Raw genomic sequence first — 15,101 nt, forward strand, 5'->3', positions numbered from 1 at the left:
ATAAAAAATAATTTTGAGAAAAAACAAAATAATTTTTCAAAATAAAATAAAATTTGAAGTCGTATTTTTAAAAATATTTTATCTCTTTTTTTTGGTATTTGTCAAAAGATCTGTTTTGTTAATGCAGACTCCAAATTGCAGCAGGCCCAAACCTTTTTTATTTAGCAATTTCTAGAGATTACTACTACATCCTAATTGATTTTGAGCAAATTATTATAACACCCTTCACATTTGATATAATTCACACTTATTCTTTTTTATTTTAAAATTAATTGATATTATCCTTTATTTTTGTTTCCGTCAACAATTTAGTCATTTCATCCATTTTTAGTGTTAGTCAACAATGTCAACAAACTATATGGTCTCTCATTTTTATTTTTGTCAACAATTTAGTCCCTCAATTTTATTTTTGTCAACGATTTCATCCCTTATATTTGAAAATGAATTTGCTCCTAAATCTCTTGACTTCGTTAACTAACGCCAAATATATAATTTGGCCACAACTTCAATATAAATGCAATTGTCAAATGGTGATCGAAATAAATATGAAGAATTATTATGATATTTTTATTGTTTTTTATTAACATAAATTTTATGTAGATGATATTATATATTTTATTCACATGTCGGTTAGTCCAAACTGGAAAAATTTTCTGGATCTGCCATTGGAGTGAGTAAGATGCTTGGCTGACCATTTTAATCGATATTATTTATGATTTTTGATTCAAATTGTTTCTTTTATCCTTTTTGATTGTTCAGTTTGGTTTCACTTTTAACTTTAGAATTTTAAATTAACTGACCCAATCAAATAATTGATCATTTGTTTTTTTATATATAAACTTTCCTTTTATTTTTGTTGATTTTAACCAGTCTGACCGCTATTTTTTTAAAAAGCAGTTTTTGATTCGTTTTTTTTTTTAAATTTATTTTATTTTCAGCTAGTGCGGTTTTGGTTAAAGTGTAACTTCGGCCGATTTTGATTTAAATTTGACTGATTTTTGGTTTGGCCGGTTTTGGGGAATTCGAGATACAAATTCTGAAAATATTATGTATCGCTATGTATGTATTATGCAACTAAATTTTTTCGTTAAATCAACAGTTTCTAGGCTAAAAGGTGCCAAAAAGCTAAATGTTTTTGATATTTTAAAATTCTATACAAACTTTTCAAAAGTTGTAAATTTATTCTAATTTGACCGATTCATTGGAATCTATTTAATTTTTCAAAATTAATTTGATTGTGCCTATATTTCAATTAACGTCATAGATATGTCACGTAGTTCAGATAAATTGTAATTTCATATTTTATACCAACTTAACATGCAATGTAGAAACAATTAAATTATATATATATATATATATATATATATATATATATATATATATATATATATATATATATATATATATATATATATATACATAATTGCTCTATTTATATGTACGGTGATATTGTTTACCATTTACGAAATGTTATTCGAATTATTTGCAACACATTCTTAAGCTGCATGCATGCCTTCCAATGATTCAGTTCCATTTCTTTGTTAAATACTGAAAGTACTCAGTAGTAATATTTTAGTTGATCCACATTTGATAAAAAAAAATGCTACTGATTGGTTATTGGTGATTGGAAGATTGCGATAATTGTTTAATTTAGAGTTTATGTCTGTCCATATAAAATAAAGTAACAATTTAGAGAGTAGTAATGGAAAGCATTTCCATTAACAACTATTTAAAGCTACCGCAATTACTCTGAGATTCCAACAATTCCTCACTAAAAATGGCTATCAACTGCTTTCAAGGGTCGGATTTCTGTTCGGCTCATGCATGAAAATTGTTAGGTATAGTGAGTTTAGTTAATTATATCTCCTTGAAATCAATAAATTATCAGTCCAATTATCAATGAAACCTAACTATTCCAATTTATACATTAATTTATTTGTAATTGAAGCAAATATTACGTAACACAACCGTTGCGTAGAATAATTAATGTAAATCGAAATAGAACGGAATTTAAACTTACAAATTTTACACTTCTAGATGGTATATATAGCTAGTGGGAAGTGAATATGATACCAATGAGAGCATCAAATCAATCCTAAAACTTGTACTAAAATGATTCTTCTAATTAAGAAACGTAAATACAAACATAATCCATGTGATTAAACTTAATATTACCAAGTAAATTGGCGATTAATAAACTTAAAAAAAGAAGTGAAAACAGAAAGGGGAAGTTGTGAGCAGAATAAGTGGGAATACACGTTGAGGACACTGTCTCATGAGAAAGGCGTGTTTGGCCACTTATCTTTCATATTTTTTTATAGTTTTGCGCCCTGTCAGATTATCACTCTCTTTCTTATCAATTCTAAAGCAGAAAAACCAAAATAAGCAGTGAATTAGGGAGTAGGATAATAAAGGAATGAAATTAATATGGGAATGAATGTACCCATATTTTTGGTACAAGTTGCTGCTCCATCACCATATTACTTTAAATCACTGCCTCTCCTCTATCTCTATATATACCTCGTTACCAACACGCTACCTAAGCAGCCGTTGGGAGCTTTATACATATATAAATATATACAGTAGGAGGATTAGGTTGAGTGTTTAGAAATATGGAGTGGAGGAAATGTTATCTGGATGTGGTGCTGGTACCTCTAGGGTTTATGATAACAATGGCCTATCATTCCTTCTTATGGCACAAGGTTCGCACTCAGCCCCTCACCACCATCATCGGCACTAATGCTACGGCCAGGCGGTTTTGGGTTTCTGCCATCATGAAGGTATCTATTTTCTCATTATTTTGTTAAGTTTAACTATGAAATGTTCTGGACGAATTCCTACTTTAAATCGTCAACTTTAAACCTTCCATATTCATACTAGTCCTGACTCGAGCCGAGTAGGTTCTTGCGGAAGGTAAAACTGGTGCGAATTTAAGGCAACTTAATTTCCAATGCGGCCATGCAGCTTTCACTAATCGTATTAATTTACTTTATACTACAGTAACTACACTACATATAAAAAAAATAGAACTAACTCTTATTTAGTATTTATGGTGTCATTTTGCATTGGCCATCGTGATTTAAAATATTTAATTCGACTCATATGCGTCCATCTTACTTGCACAGTTGCACTGCATAATATAGTGGGTTAGATTTATTTTGTTTTTTTACATTAAATCTAGTTGGTTTAAAAAAAATCAAAACTTTAATTATGACCTAATTTACATGGCAAGCAATCGACCATATTTATATATGATTAATGCACCTAATTTTCTGGCTTGTCTTTTTCCCGGAAATCAAATGTTGTTGCATGTCAATTTTACTTTAATTTTTTGGGTGCAGGATAATGAAAAGAAAAACATCTTGGCCGTCCAAACTCTTCGAAACTTAATCATGGGATCAACCCTAATGGCCACTACGTCAATCCTTCTGTCAGCTGGGTTGGCAGCCATAATAAGCAGCACCTATAGCGTGAAGAAACCACTAAACGATGCCGTATACGGAGCTCATGGTGAATTTATGATAGCCCTAAAGTACGTCACCCTGTTGACCATCTTCCTATTCTCATTCTTCTGCCATTCAGTGTCCATAAGGTTCGTCAATCAGGTGAATATACTGATCAACACGCCGCCGGACTCGATGTGCATAGTGACGGCGGAGTACGTGACTGAGCTGCTAGATAAAGGGTTCATTATGAACACGGTGGGGAACAGGCTCTTCTACGCAGCAATGCCGCTTCTGCTCTGGATATTCGGGCCGGTGCTGGTTTTCCTGTGCTGCGTGACGATGGTGCCGGTGCTTTACAATCTAGACTTTGTGTTCGGTAGTAGCGCAAAAGGAAAAATGAATGTTCATGGAGAAAGAGACTTTGTTTGATTAAATTAATTTCGATTACTATTTTATCAATACATGTATGTCTTTACAAATATAGATGGATGCATGGAATTATAGAAGAGTTTAATTGGATTTTGTAAGTAAGCTTAAGTTTAAGCTTGATTTTAATTTAAATGTATGTAATTAATGCTGATGCTCACTTTATCTCAATATGCTTGGATAAGTAATTCCGAAGTCTGCTATACTTTCCTTGTTTTTTTTGTTAGAACACTTTGATTTGTTTTAGACTAACGAGTAAACTACAATTTTATTTTAAAAAGAAGGATTTTTCGGTCACTAAAAAAAAATATCGTATTGATTTTAGTTGTTTATTTGCGTCATAAAATATAAAGTATAATTTGATACAAATAATTTAAAACTACCAATAAATTATGGCGAAATGGTATAAGTGTTAGGCAAAAATTTGCTGAATCGTGGATTTAATTTCACCCACAAATGCTCCTTCCTCTCTAGTTATACATAAAAAACTGTTTGATATATACATACTAAGCGATAATTTAGTACTTTTGTTTCAATTTCGCTTTGTTTGATATAATTTAATTAAAATTACGTAACAAACTCTTATTGTCGCTAAGATTGTAGTTCTATGCAAATTGAAACAAAGCGATAGCTAAGTGCATATAATCTCCTAAGGGATTGCCCCAATGTGCTTTTTGCTTAACTAGTTTTTTTGGCCACGTGCTACGCACGCTAATGATATCTATATGACCTGTTATTTAAAATTATAATTGTATATATTTTTGTAATAATATATTATTATTTAAATTTTATTAGACTTGTGTTTTTTTATTTGTTTTTGTTTAATTATTTTATAAAATTTTAATTTCTTTTATTGGAAATGTTAAAAAGTTAGAATTAAGCAATGTATTTAATTTTTGATATTGTTGTTATTAAAAAATGATTGAAGCAAATTTATATTATTTTTCATAGTAAATAACTAATAAATATCAAAAATATCAAAACTTTAACACAAATATTATAGTATGATTATTTAATGTTGATGAAACTCATCATATTCTTTTATATATAGTCATATATGTATGCAATTCCTTTTTGAATTAGGAATTTAACACATAATGATAGTTGTTGCACAATTCATTTTAGGATTAGGAATTTAATACATAATGGTAGCCGCTGCGATAATTATTTTTAATATGTTTCCTTTATGGATTAGGAATGTCATGTTTCTATTTGTTAAGCACAAATATTCTTATGCCACAATTAGCTTATATGTCACAATTAGGAATATCAACTTGGATAAAATATATAGAGAGTATTTTTGTCTGTGAATGGAAGTGTTCCCCACGAATACACTTTTATATTTGTTATAGATATAGATATACAAATAGACTTTCTAATTATTAATATATATAATAGATTAAAAATTAAAAATTATTAAAATTATCAACCACTTATAATTCAAATAGTATAGCGTTGTACACAGGGGTAAAGCTAGATTGCTCCTCAACGGGGTCCTGACATTCCCAAAAAACAATTAGCTTAAAAACCCCTTATTTTTTTACTTTATAGAAACAATATAGTTATTATATTAAATTTTTATGTAATTTTTTTTTACCAAAGATTGATCTTCATTGAAGAAAAGCGACTTACATAAGTCTCGACTCTAGCCACAACATTTGTACTAACAGATCACAACAAAAAGTAGTCCCTAAGGACTTTTTTGGCCACAATATGTGCCACCCAATTAAAAGAACGCATAATGAAATTAAAAGACGGAAGCAAAAAATCTCTACACAAAAACCGGCAATCTTGAATAACTACATCACAGTCCCTATCCACCCCCGAACCGCTTCTCATTGCGTCAACAATGCCCTTCGCATCACCTTCAAAAATGGGGTCAGTAAGACGTAGATTTTTAGCCAAAACAATAGCTTCCCTAAGAGCCATAGCTTCCACAAGGGCCGGAGAAGAGACATTCAGGAAACGCCGAGCAGAGGAGGCAATAACTTTCACAACGTGATTTCTAGCCACAGCAGCCCCGACCCCCGAAGATGACTGGTTATGGAAAGCTCCATCGAAGTTAATCTTATAAGCAAACCTAGGCGGGGGACTCCACTGATCAGAGATAGCCGGACCTGCAGAATTGGGAAGGGAGAGGCTCCGCTATTACCCAAAGAGGAGATCCATTCCTGCTAAAGATTACCAGCTCGATGATTCACAAACAAAGGATCACAAAACAGGTCTTTAAAAATTAAATCATTCCTACACAACCAAATAGACCAGAGTGTCCAAGCAACTAAAGACAGAACAAAGTTCCTGATATCTGAGGTACTGCAGGTCTTATCCAGCTCCAACCAAAAGTCCATCAGCGACACATTAGGCACATTCACAACCGTCTGATACACAGGGGACCCCATCCATACAACCTCAGCGAAAGGACATGAAAAGAACAGATGCGTTAAGGATTCCATACTATTGCAACGAGTACAGAGCCCCGGATGGCCAAGGATACGCTTCCGAATATTGTCGTTTACCGCCAAGCCATTGCTCAAACATTTCTAAACAAAGCATTTGATGTAGCCTCCAACTTTATTTTCCTTAAAAAAATGTCCTTAATTTTGTTTTTTGAAAAATAGCTATTAAATTTTGAGTTTTATATAATTGGACCCTCTTTGAAACACATTTTTGGCTCCGTTTCTGACTGGGTAATGATTAGATCGTGTATTCAATTCCTCCCACAAATGCTTTCTCTTCTCAATTATCATAAGAAGTTATTAGCATTATTAGTTTATCAAATTTGTAAAATTATTTGCAAAAATATCAAATTGATATACATTTTAAGCAATTCTCATTCGTGGAACTAATATTAATATTACTATAAAAACTAATTAAAAATACTCCACAATCATTAAAAATTTATATATTTATTTGTAGGCCAAATGTTGTAAAAAGGCCAAACCTTTCACAAAAGTTTCACAAAAGTCCTGACCTTTTAATTTTGTCGATTTTGGCCAAAAATTGATTATTTGGTTTCACAAAAGTCCTGACCTTTCAATTTTGTCGATTTTGGCCAAAAATGGATTATTTGATTTCACAAAAGTCCTGACCTTTCAATATTTGGCATGCCACATAGGCGTTACATAGGCTCCACATAGGCAAATTGAAATCAAATTAAGAGTTGACCACAATTGAAACCAAATAATTTGTTTTTGGCCAAAATCGACAAAATTGAAAGGTCAGGATTTTTATGAAACTTTTATGAAAGGTTTGGCCTTTTTAAGACATTTGGCCTTATTTGTATTATATTCCACCAACTTGATAAATATAAGTCCTTTGTTTTAACATCATAATAATATAAGTCTGAACAACATCTCAGTTGACCACATAAATAATTAGGTAATGATAAATTAATTTATTCACTATGTATATATTGAATTTTCTTAGAAAATTTCTACAATTATTAATATTTATATAATATATATATATTTTAAATTTTTATTAATTATAAAATTATTCAATTATTAATTTTTCAATATGAAAAAGTTGATTTTTCAAATTTTATTAATTTTAAAATTATTAATTGATTAAATATCAAATATAAGAGAATCAACAGGATATCTTAAGATTAATTTGATGCTTTTTCATCTCATCTAATGGGGATAAGAATATAATAAACCCAAAAACAAAGGAGAATATTGTGATGGCGATATTGCGAAGCCCATTAGCTATATTGACAACGGTATTTTTTTGAGAAAATTAGGAAAAATACTCTCTTTTTAAAAATAATATGATTTCCTACCTCAATAAGGAAAAGATAGAGAAAATACCTCACCCTTTTAACATATTTATTTTTTTACTCTAAGACATGTTTATATTATAATTATACCTAATTCTTATTGTTATTTTACTCTAATCATACTTATTCTATTCAAAATGACATCTGTCATTTTTCTCTTTCTTCTCTCTTTCTTCTTCTTCTCTCTTTCTTCTTCTTCTTCTTCTCTCTTTCTTCTTTTTCTCTGGTTCTTTTTTCTTCACCATGTTTCTTCTTCTTTTCTTCTCTATTTTTATTCTTTTCTTCTTCGTCGTTCCTCTGTCGCTCCGCCATCGCTTCGTCATCCTTTCATATTTGATTTTAGCGATTTTTTCTTAATTCGTGGTGGTAAATATGATTTATTTTCATTTTCAGATCTAAATAAATTACTCTTGAATTTTTTCAACTTTAGATCTAAAAATCTGCATAAGAAACAATGTTATGATGAAAAAAAATGATTTTATGCACAAAAAAACGATTTCTGCAAAAAAACAGCCTATGATTATCATATGAGTATCATCACTGCATTATCATGTAAGTATCATAACACTACAGAGAAAATTAATTTTTTACTAAAAAACAGTGTCTGATTATCATATGAATAACACTGTATTAACGTATCGTTATCATAACATTATATGATTATGATAAGGTTATGATAATATAAATGTACGATAATGATAATAGTATGATAATAGTTTTATGATAATATAATGATAAGCTTATAATAGTATGATAATATGATACTTACATGAAGAAAAAAATTTACAGAAATAGTGTCATATGATAATGTTTTATCATATGATAACGAGATGATAATATTTATGGTACATATATGATAATATCTATGATAATGTATGATAAAATAGTTTCTGATTATCATATCGTTATCATAACACTGGAGTATGATAATTAGATGATAATGAATTATGATAAGTTTATGATAACTGGATGATAATGTACGTGAAGATAGAGTTATAAAAAGATTCATGACACCAGTATGATAACCAGATGATAATAAAATAATAAAGTTATGATAATAATATGATAATATGATACCTATATGTAAACAAATCACATAAAAAATATGATAATGAGATGATAATGTAAAGATAATAGTATGATAATATGATACATGTATGAAAAAAATAATTACAAAAAAAATTATAATAACGAGATGATAATGTGAAGATAATAGTATGATAACATGGTACATGTATTAAAAAAATAATTACAAAAAAATTATGATAATAAGATGATAAGGTGACGATAATAATATGATAACATGACCTTATTGTACTTCATTATCATACTATTTTCTTCACATTATCATCTCGTTATCATAATTTTTATGTAATTATTTTCATATAGGTATCATATTATCATACTGTTATCATAATTTTATTATTATGTCGTTGTCATAACATTATCATTTAGGTACAATAATACATTATCATCTCGGTATCATATGATTATAATATGATAACAACATGATAATACAGTGATAACAACATGATAATCAATTTTTTAAATTTTTTTTCTTTATGCAGTGTTATAATAACAACATGGTAATACATTGATACTCATATGATAATCAGAGACTATTTTTTTTTTTTATAAAAAATTATTTTTTCTGCAGTGTTATGATAATCATATGATAATCAGAAGCTGTCTTTTGCAGAAAATCGTTTTTTGTGCAGAAAATCGTTTTTTCATCATAATATCGTTTTTTCATGCAGATTTTTAGATCTCAAATTGAAAAAAAAAATCAAGTGTAATTTATTTATATCTGAATTTTAAAAAATCGCAATAATCACCATGAATTAAAGAAAAGTTCGCTAAAATAAAAAATAAAACAGAAGAGCAACGGTGGAGCGACGGTGGAGCGATGAAGAAACGGCGGCGGAGCAATGAAGGAACGACAGAGAAGAAAAAAAGTGGAGAAGAAAAGAAATAAAAAAGAAGAAGAAAATTGATGAAGAACAGAGAAGAAGAAAAAGAAGAAAAAAAGAAGAGAGATGAGAGAGGAGAGAGAAAGAAATATAAAAATATGACAGTTGTCATATGATAAAAGTAAAAATATATACTTGGAGTAAAAAATTAATAAAAAGTAGGTATAATCATAATATAAACATGTTTTAGAGTAAAAAAATAAAAATATTAGAATGATGAGGTATTTTCTCTATCTTTTCCTTATTGAGGTAGGAAATCAAATTATTTTAGCAAATAGAGTATTATCCTAATTTTCTCTATTTTTTTCATTTATTCCGAATATTCCACTGAATTATTAATACAAAATATTTCCCTAAAAGTGATTCTTCTGACTTCTGAGCTTCATCCAATTATTCGACCTTAAAAGAGAGACTCTAAAATATTAAAATTCAGCCGGTTTAAATTAAGTTGGAGTATTCTTTCAAAACAAAAGTTAAGTTGGAGTAGAGCGGATAATTTATTACTTTATCATAAATGTTTCATATACTCATTTAAATGATAACACATATTTAATAGATTTGAACGTCATCCGTCTAATTAACCGTATCAAAAATTTAAAATGCAACCAACGGGATAGGTGCAAGTGGTAAGCGGTTTGATATCGTTTAAGCAAGAATTCGAGTTCGAGTCTTATAAATGCAGAAAATTTCCACTGGCCGACTCACCTTCCATGCCAGGTGCGCGACACGGGTCGGATCCGGATTAGTCACGGCGAAGCCCTGTAAATCGGATGAGCAACTAAAAAAAAATTAAATGCAAACATGGTACATTAAATATAACAGGTTAATCAAAAATCTTTTTTAATAAAATATATATCATACATATTATAGTTTATGTGAAAATTAATTTAATTCGTTTAAATTAAAATATTTTAGAACAATATAATAAAAAACAAATTCTATATAAACTTTTTTAAATATGAAAACATTTTAAACTTTTTTTTTCAGAAACAAAATTAAGTTCCTAATGAAACGCGTACTCATCAAATAAAAATAAAAGTCAAAATTAAACATTATATAATTAAATGAGCTATATATAGCTTAAATGGTATAAGCCCTGAGCAATAAATTGTTAGGTCGTGAGTTCAAATTCTTCCACAAACGCTTTCTCTCCCCAATTATCTAAAAACAAACATTATATAATTAAAAATGAGAACAAAATTATTATTATTTAAAATATATATATATATATATATATATATATATATATATATATATATATATATATATATATATATATTCTATCTGAATGTTTGTTTGTCTTGGCAATCCGGAGTGATTTTATATCATCATATTGATGTTTCCCTTTTAAATGGAGAAGTTTAAATTTTTTTGGCAATAATTTTTTATTGAGGTTTTTACACAAATACCGAAAAAAAATAAAAATATTTACAAAGATACCATATGCATTTTTTTCAACATAAATACAAAAAATAATTATAAAAATACGATTTTTATATAAAATTTCAAGTTTTTCAGTTTTTGTATTTGTTTGGTACGCATATAATTTGTATATAATTTTTTAATTTGTTTATAATCCGTATATAATACAGAGTGTATACAATTTTTTAAAAAATAAATTCAGATCTGCAAATATCAAATCTAAAATTTCATATTTGATATTTTTAAATCCGATTTCATATTTAATCGGATAAGGAGGCGAGGATAGTTGCGGCGGCCAGCGACGTGAACAGATCTGCCGGTGGTTGCTCTTATAGGCAAGGTTGTTGCCGCCGTTCGTTCTTAAAAGAATGACGCCACCGTTGTTTTACTGCCGCCGGTTTGGAAGTGCGGGTTCAATTGGCGACAGTCTTGGCCGGAGGAGGAGAGAAAGATGAAGTGTAATGTGAAATGGTGGTGTGCGGAGAGAAGAAAAGGAAGGAGGGTGAGTATAGGCTTTAAAGGAGTGAAAGGCATTGACAGGAAAACATTTGGTGATATTGAAGGAAGCCATGGAAAAGGCTTTAAAATGAGGAGAAGAGGCGGAGGCGAGTAGAATAAAGCGGCGGTTGCCGGCGGCAGTTGGCTGATGTAGGTGATGTGATTTGAAGATGAAGAAAAAAAATGGTATATTTGTTAATAAAAGAGAGAAGGTAAATTTTTAAAATTATAAAAGATATTTTTGTAAAGAGAAAGATAGGGTAATTAATCCTGAAGATCATTGAACTTTCGAATTTTTTCATTTCAGTCACTAAACTATTTTTTTTTTCATTTTGATCACTGAACTTTCATTTTTTTTCATTTTGGTATTTTCCGGCCAAAAATGCTTAGGTGGCAGCCGGAATTAATTTTTTTAACCTAAAAACTTGTCATAAATGCATTATTTGATCCAAAAAGTCATTTTCAAAGTGAAATTATGCATGTATGATAAATTTTCAAAGTAAAACTTGTAAAATCCGGTTGTCACATGTCAACTTTCGGCTGCCACCTAAGCATTTTTGGCCTGAAATACCAAAATGAAAAAAAATGAAACTTCAGTGATCGAAATGAAAAAAAAATAGTTTAGTGACTGAAATGAAAAAATTCGAAAGTTCAATGATCTTCAGGATCAATTACCCAGAAAGATAAGATGATATGTTTATAAATATTTTATTTTATTGTGGTATAGAGTATAAATTTTTCTATTTTATTTTGACACATGATAAAAAGAATTCTTAACATAAACTGAACCTACATTCACTAATATAAATTAATTTTAATCCAACTTATTAGAAGCTGATAATTTAACTATCATATAGATGTAAATTAGATCTCTTTATATTATAAAGTTACAATGGATGAAAAAAATTAAGTTGTTTATATTTTAATTTGTTATGATATTGATAACAGTTCAAGGAGTAAAGCTTTCCATCCATAATAATTTTTTGGTCTCTTTCATGTATTTTTAATGTTATTTTTAAAATATCCAGAATTACGAATGTATTTTTGTTTATATTTTCATTATTTTAGTGTTAGGAGTGGATGTTCAGATATGTGGTTAAATAATAAAACGTTTTAGTTAATAATTTATTTCAATTAGGGATGACTATCTAAAGCAAAATAACTACAAATGTATATGCATGAAGAGTAACATAAATAATAGGCTTAATGGCAAAAAAAACCCTAACCTTTACAACTTGTTGCAATTATATCCAAACCTTTTAATTTTTGCAATAATATCCAAATTGCATTATTTTGTTGCAATAATATCCAAATTGCACTTTTTATGTGAATTTTTTTCAGTTTTTTGCCATTTTTGGAGACTTTTACTATATTATTATATATCAAAATATAATAATAGCCTAATATTTTAATTGAAAACAACAAGTTTAGCCATCAATTTGACTATTATTGCTACAAAAAAATGCAATTTGGATATTATTGCAACAAAAAAATGTAATTTGGATATTATTGCAAAAATTAAAAGGTTTGGATATAATTGTAACAAATTGAAAAGGTTTGGGTTTTTTTTACCATTTGGCCTAAATAATACATTATGACGGATTTTCTATGGTTATTTTATTTTGTCCACTTTATCTATTTTTTGTTGGACGAAAGTGATCAAAATAAATATAAATATAAAAATAACCATAAAAGATATATTTGATATTTTTGTTGGCAACATAATTTATTTATTTTCAAGGTTTGATGTTTTATTTGTTGGCGTAGTAAAAAAGTTGTAGCGGAAGGTATTTTGTTAGACTTTTATATATAATAAATTTTTCCATTGTTAGAGTAGCTTTTAGTTTTTCGATTTTAGAAAAATTTTAAAATATGATATTAATTGGATAGGTCATTTGATGGTTAAAAAATATTTTATTAGATGAACTCTCTCAACAGATGTCATCATTTGGTTTTAAAATGACTCGAGTATTATGTCCAAGTCACTTTCTATATATAATTTTCATATTTTATGTATTGAAGTTTTAGCCTATGGCACAAAAAATAGTATTTTTTAAGTTATACTCCAAACTTATAAAATTGAGAATTGGTGGAAAGAGGATCGAAATTGGAGGAAAGTCGAAAAAAATTAATTTACATTCACATAGGTAGAATGGGAGTTTGTCCAAAAAAAAAAAGGAAAGAGACTACTGCCTCCTAATAAAATGAGAAAATAAAGGGTTAACGCGTTTTCTAAACTTTTAGCACTGAATCATTAAATTTAATTTATATTTTATTGAGAAACCAATTCCAAATTTTTTTATTTTGAATTAAATTACTTCATAATTGTATTTTTAAAACGCGTAAAATATAAATCGGAGGTGAGCGATGCGAAAAAAATTTAGAAAATTTCCTATTTGTTGCGATAAAATTATTCTAAATCTATTTTTTACAATAAAAATATAAATTAATCTGACCCAAAAATGAAGAGTTTTAAGGTTAGTTGTTCAGAAAAGTACAAATTAGGTAAAATGATTTTGTGTCATAAGTTCAGAGGGCGCGTTGACACTGTTCATAAGATCAACTAGCTTCTCCCATGGATTTTTGGGTGATTACAATCCTTTATATTTATAAGTCAGGTGCGTAGAACTCCATAATACGTAGATTCGGACATCTCGCCACTACTAGAAATCTGTCATTTAGCGACGGACTTTTCCGTTGCTAAATGGCATAAATCCGTCGCTAAATGACTTTAGCGACGGATTAGCGACGGTTTAAATCTGTCGCTAAATTCCTGGTCGCTAATTCATTTAGCTACGGAAAGTAAAAATTAACGACGGCTTTTGGAAAATTTAGCGACGGATTTTAATCTGTCCCTAATTTTTTAAAAAAAAAAATTAAAAAAAATTATTATTTTTAACTAAAGCTAAAAATGAAATATTATTTAATCATATCCCACGGTCACCCACCAACCCTCGATAGGTCACCTATCATCATCCTCCCTTAATTTTCGCAAACTTCCCAGTATATCACCCATCCTTTCATTAATCTCAGCCAACCTCTTTAACTTTATAGTTTCCCCACGCGTAACTCCATCTTAGCCAATTCAGATTCTTAATACATATTTATGTATATTATATTTCAATAGGCCTAATTACTTAAAAAAAACCCACCTTGTAACATTTATTCGTTTATACCCTGGCATAGGAAAAATTCCATTTGTACCCTTTTTTTGATTTTTCATTTTCGTGTCTACCCTAAAGAGCTAATTTGACCTCTTTTTATTTGGAAAAATATTCAAAATGATCCTTTATATTCAGCTTATATTCTAATTAAACATTAATATTATTAATCATTTACAATATTTTCATCCTTTAATTAATTTAATTGTCAAAAATTTAAATTTTAGGGTAGAGATGAAAACGAAAAATCAAAAAAGGGTACAAATGAACTTTTTCTTACGTGAGGGTATAAACGAAAAATATTAAAAGGTGGAGGTTTGTTAAGTAATTAGGCCATTTAAATATAACTAAAAGGAACGAATAGTTACTCCCGCAATTAACTGCTGCATTATAAAATAAT

At 28.8% G+C, this 15,101-nt stretch overlaps 2 protein-coding genes across 2 annotated transcripts; one reads left to right on the forward strand and one right to left on the reverse strand.

Moving 5' to 3' along the window:
• The first annotated feature begins 2,365 nt into the window (after positions 1-2,365).
• Positions 2,366-4,075, forward strand: LOC126666969 (uncharacterized). Its single transcript, XM_050359908.2, has 2 exons — positions 2,366-2,780; positions 3,342-4,075. The coding sequence occupies exons 1-2, from the start codon at positions 2,613-2,615 to the stop codon at positions 3,873-3,875; spliced, it is 702 nt and encodes a 233-aa protein (XP_050215865.1). The 5' UTR covers positions 2,366-2,612; the 3' UTR covers positions 3,876-4,075.
• Positions 4,076-5,543: 1,468 nt separating this feature from the next.
• On the reverse strand, positions 5,544-6,325 carry LOC126668667 (uncharacterized). Its single transcript, XM_050361854.1, has 2 exons — positions 6,058-6,325; positions 5,544-5,989 (listed from the first exon to the last, which is right to left on the reverse strand). The coding sequence occupies exons 1-2, from the start codon at positions 6,323-6,325 to the stop codon at positions 5,544-5,546; spliced, it is 714 nt and encodes a 237-aa protein (XP_050217811.1).
• Between the last annotated feature and the right edge of the window lie 8,776 nt (positions 6,326-15,101).

This window comes from Mercurialis annua, linkage group LG2, assembly GCF_937616625.2.
Source record: "Mercurialis annua linkage group LG2, ddMerAnnu1.2, whole genome shotgun sequence".
Classification (NCBI taxonomy): Eukaryota; Viridiplantae; Streptophyta; class Magnoliopsida; order Malpighiales; family Euphorbiaceae; genus Mercurialis; species Mercurialis annua.

Coding starts and splice junctions, on each gene's coding strand:
- LOC126666969 (XM_050359908.2), top strand. CDS start 2,613: ATGGAGTGGAGGAAATGTTATCTGGATGTGGTGCTGGTACCTCTAGGG. Junction 2,781..3,341: donor GGGTTTCTGCCATCATGAAG/GTATCTATTTTC, acceptor TTTTGGGTGCAG/GATAATGAAAAGAAAAACAT.
- LOC126668667 (XM_050361854.1), bottom strand. CDS start 6,325: ATGGAATCCTTAACGCATCTGTTCTTTTCATGTCCTTTCGCTGAGGTT. Junction 5,990..6,057: donor GTTTGTGAATCATCGAGCTG/GTAATCTTTAGC, acceptor CCAATTCTGCAG/GTCCGGCTATCTCTGATCAG.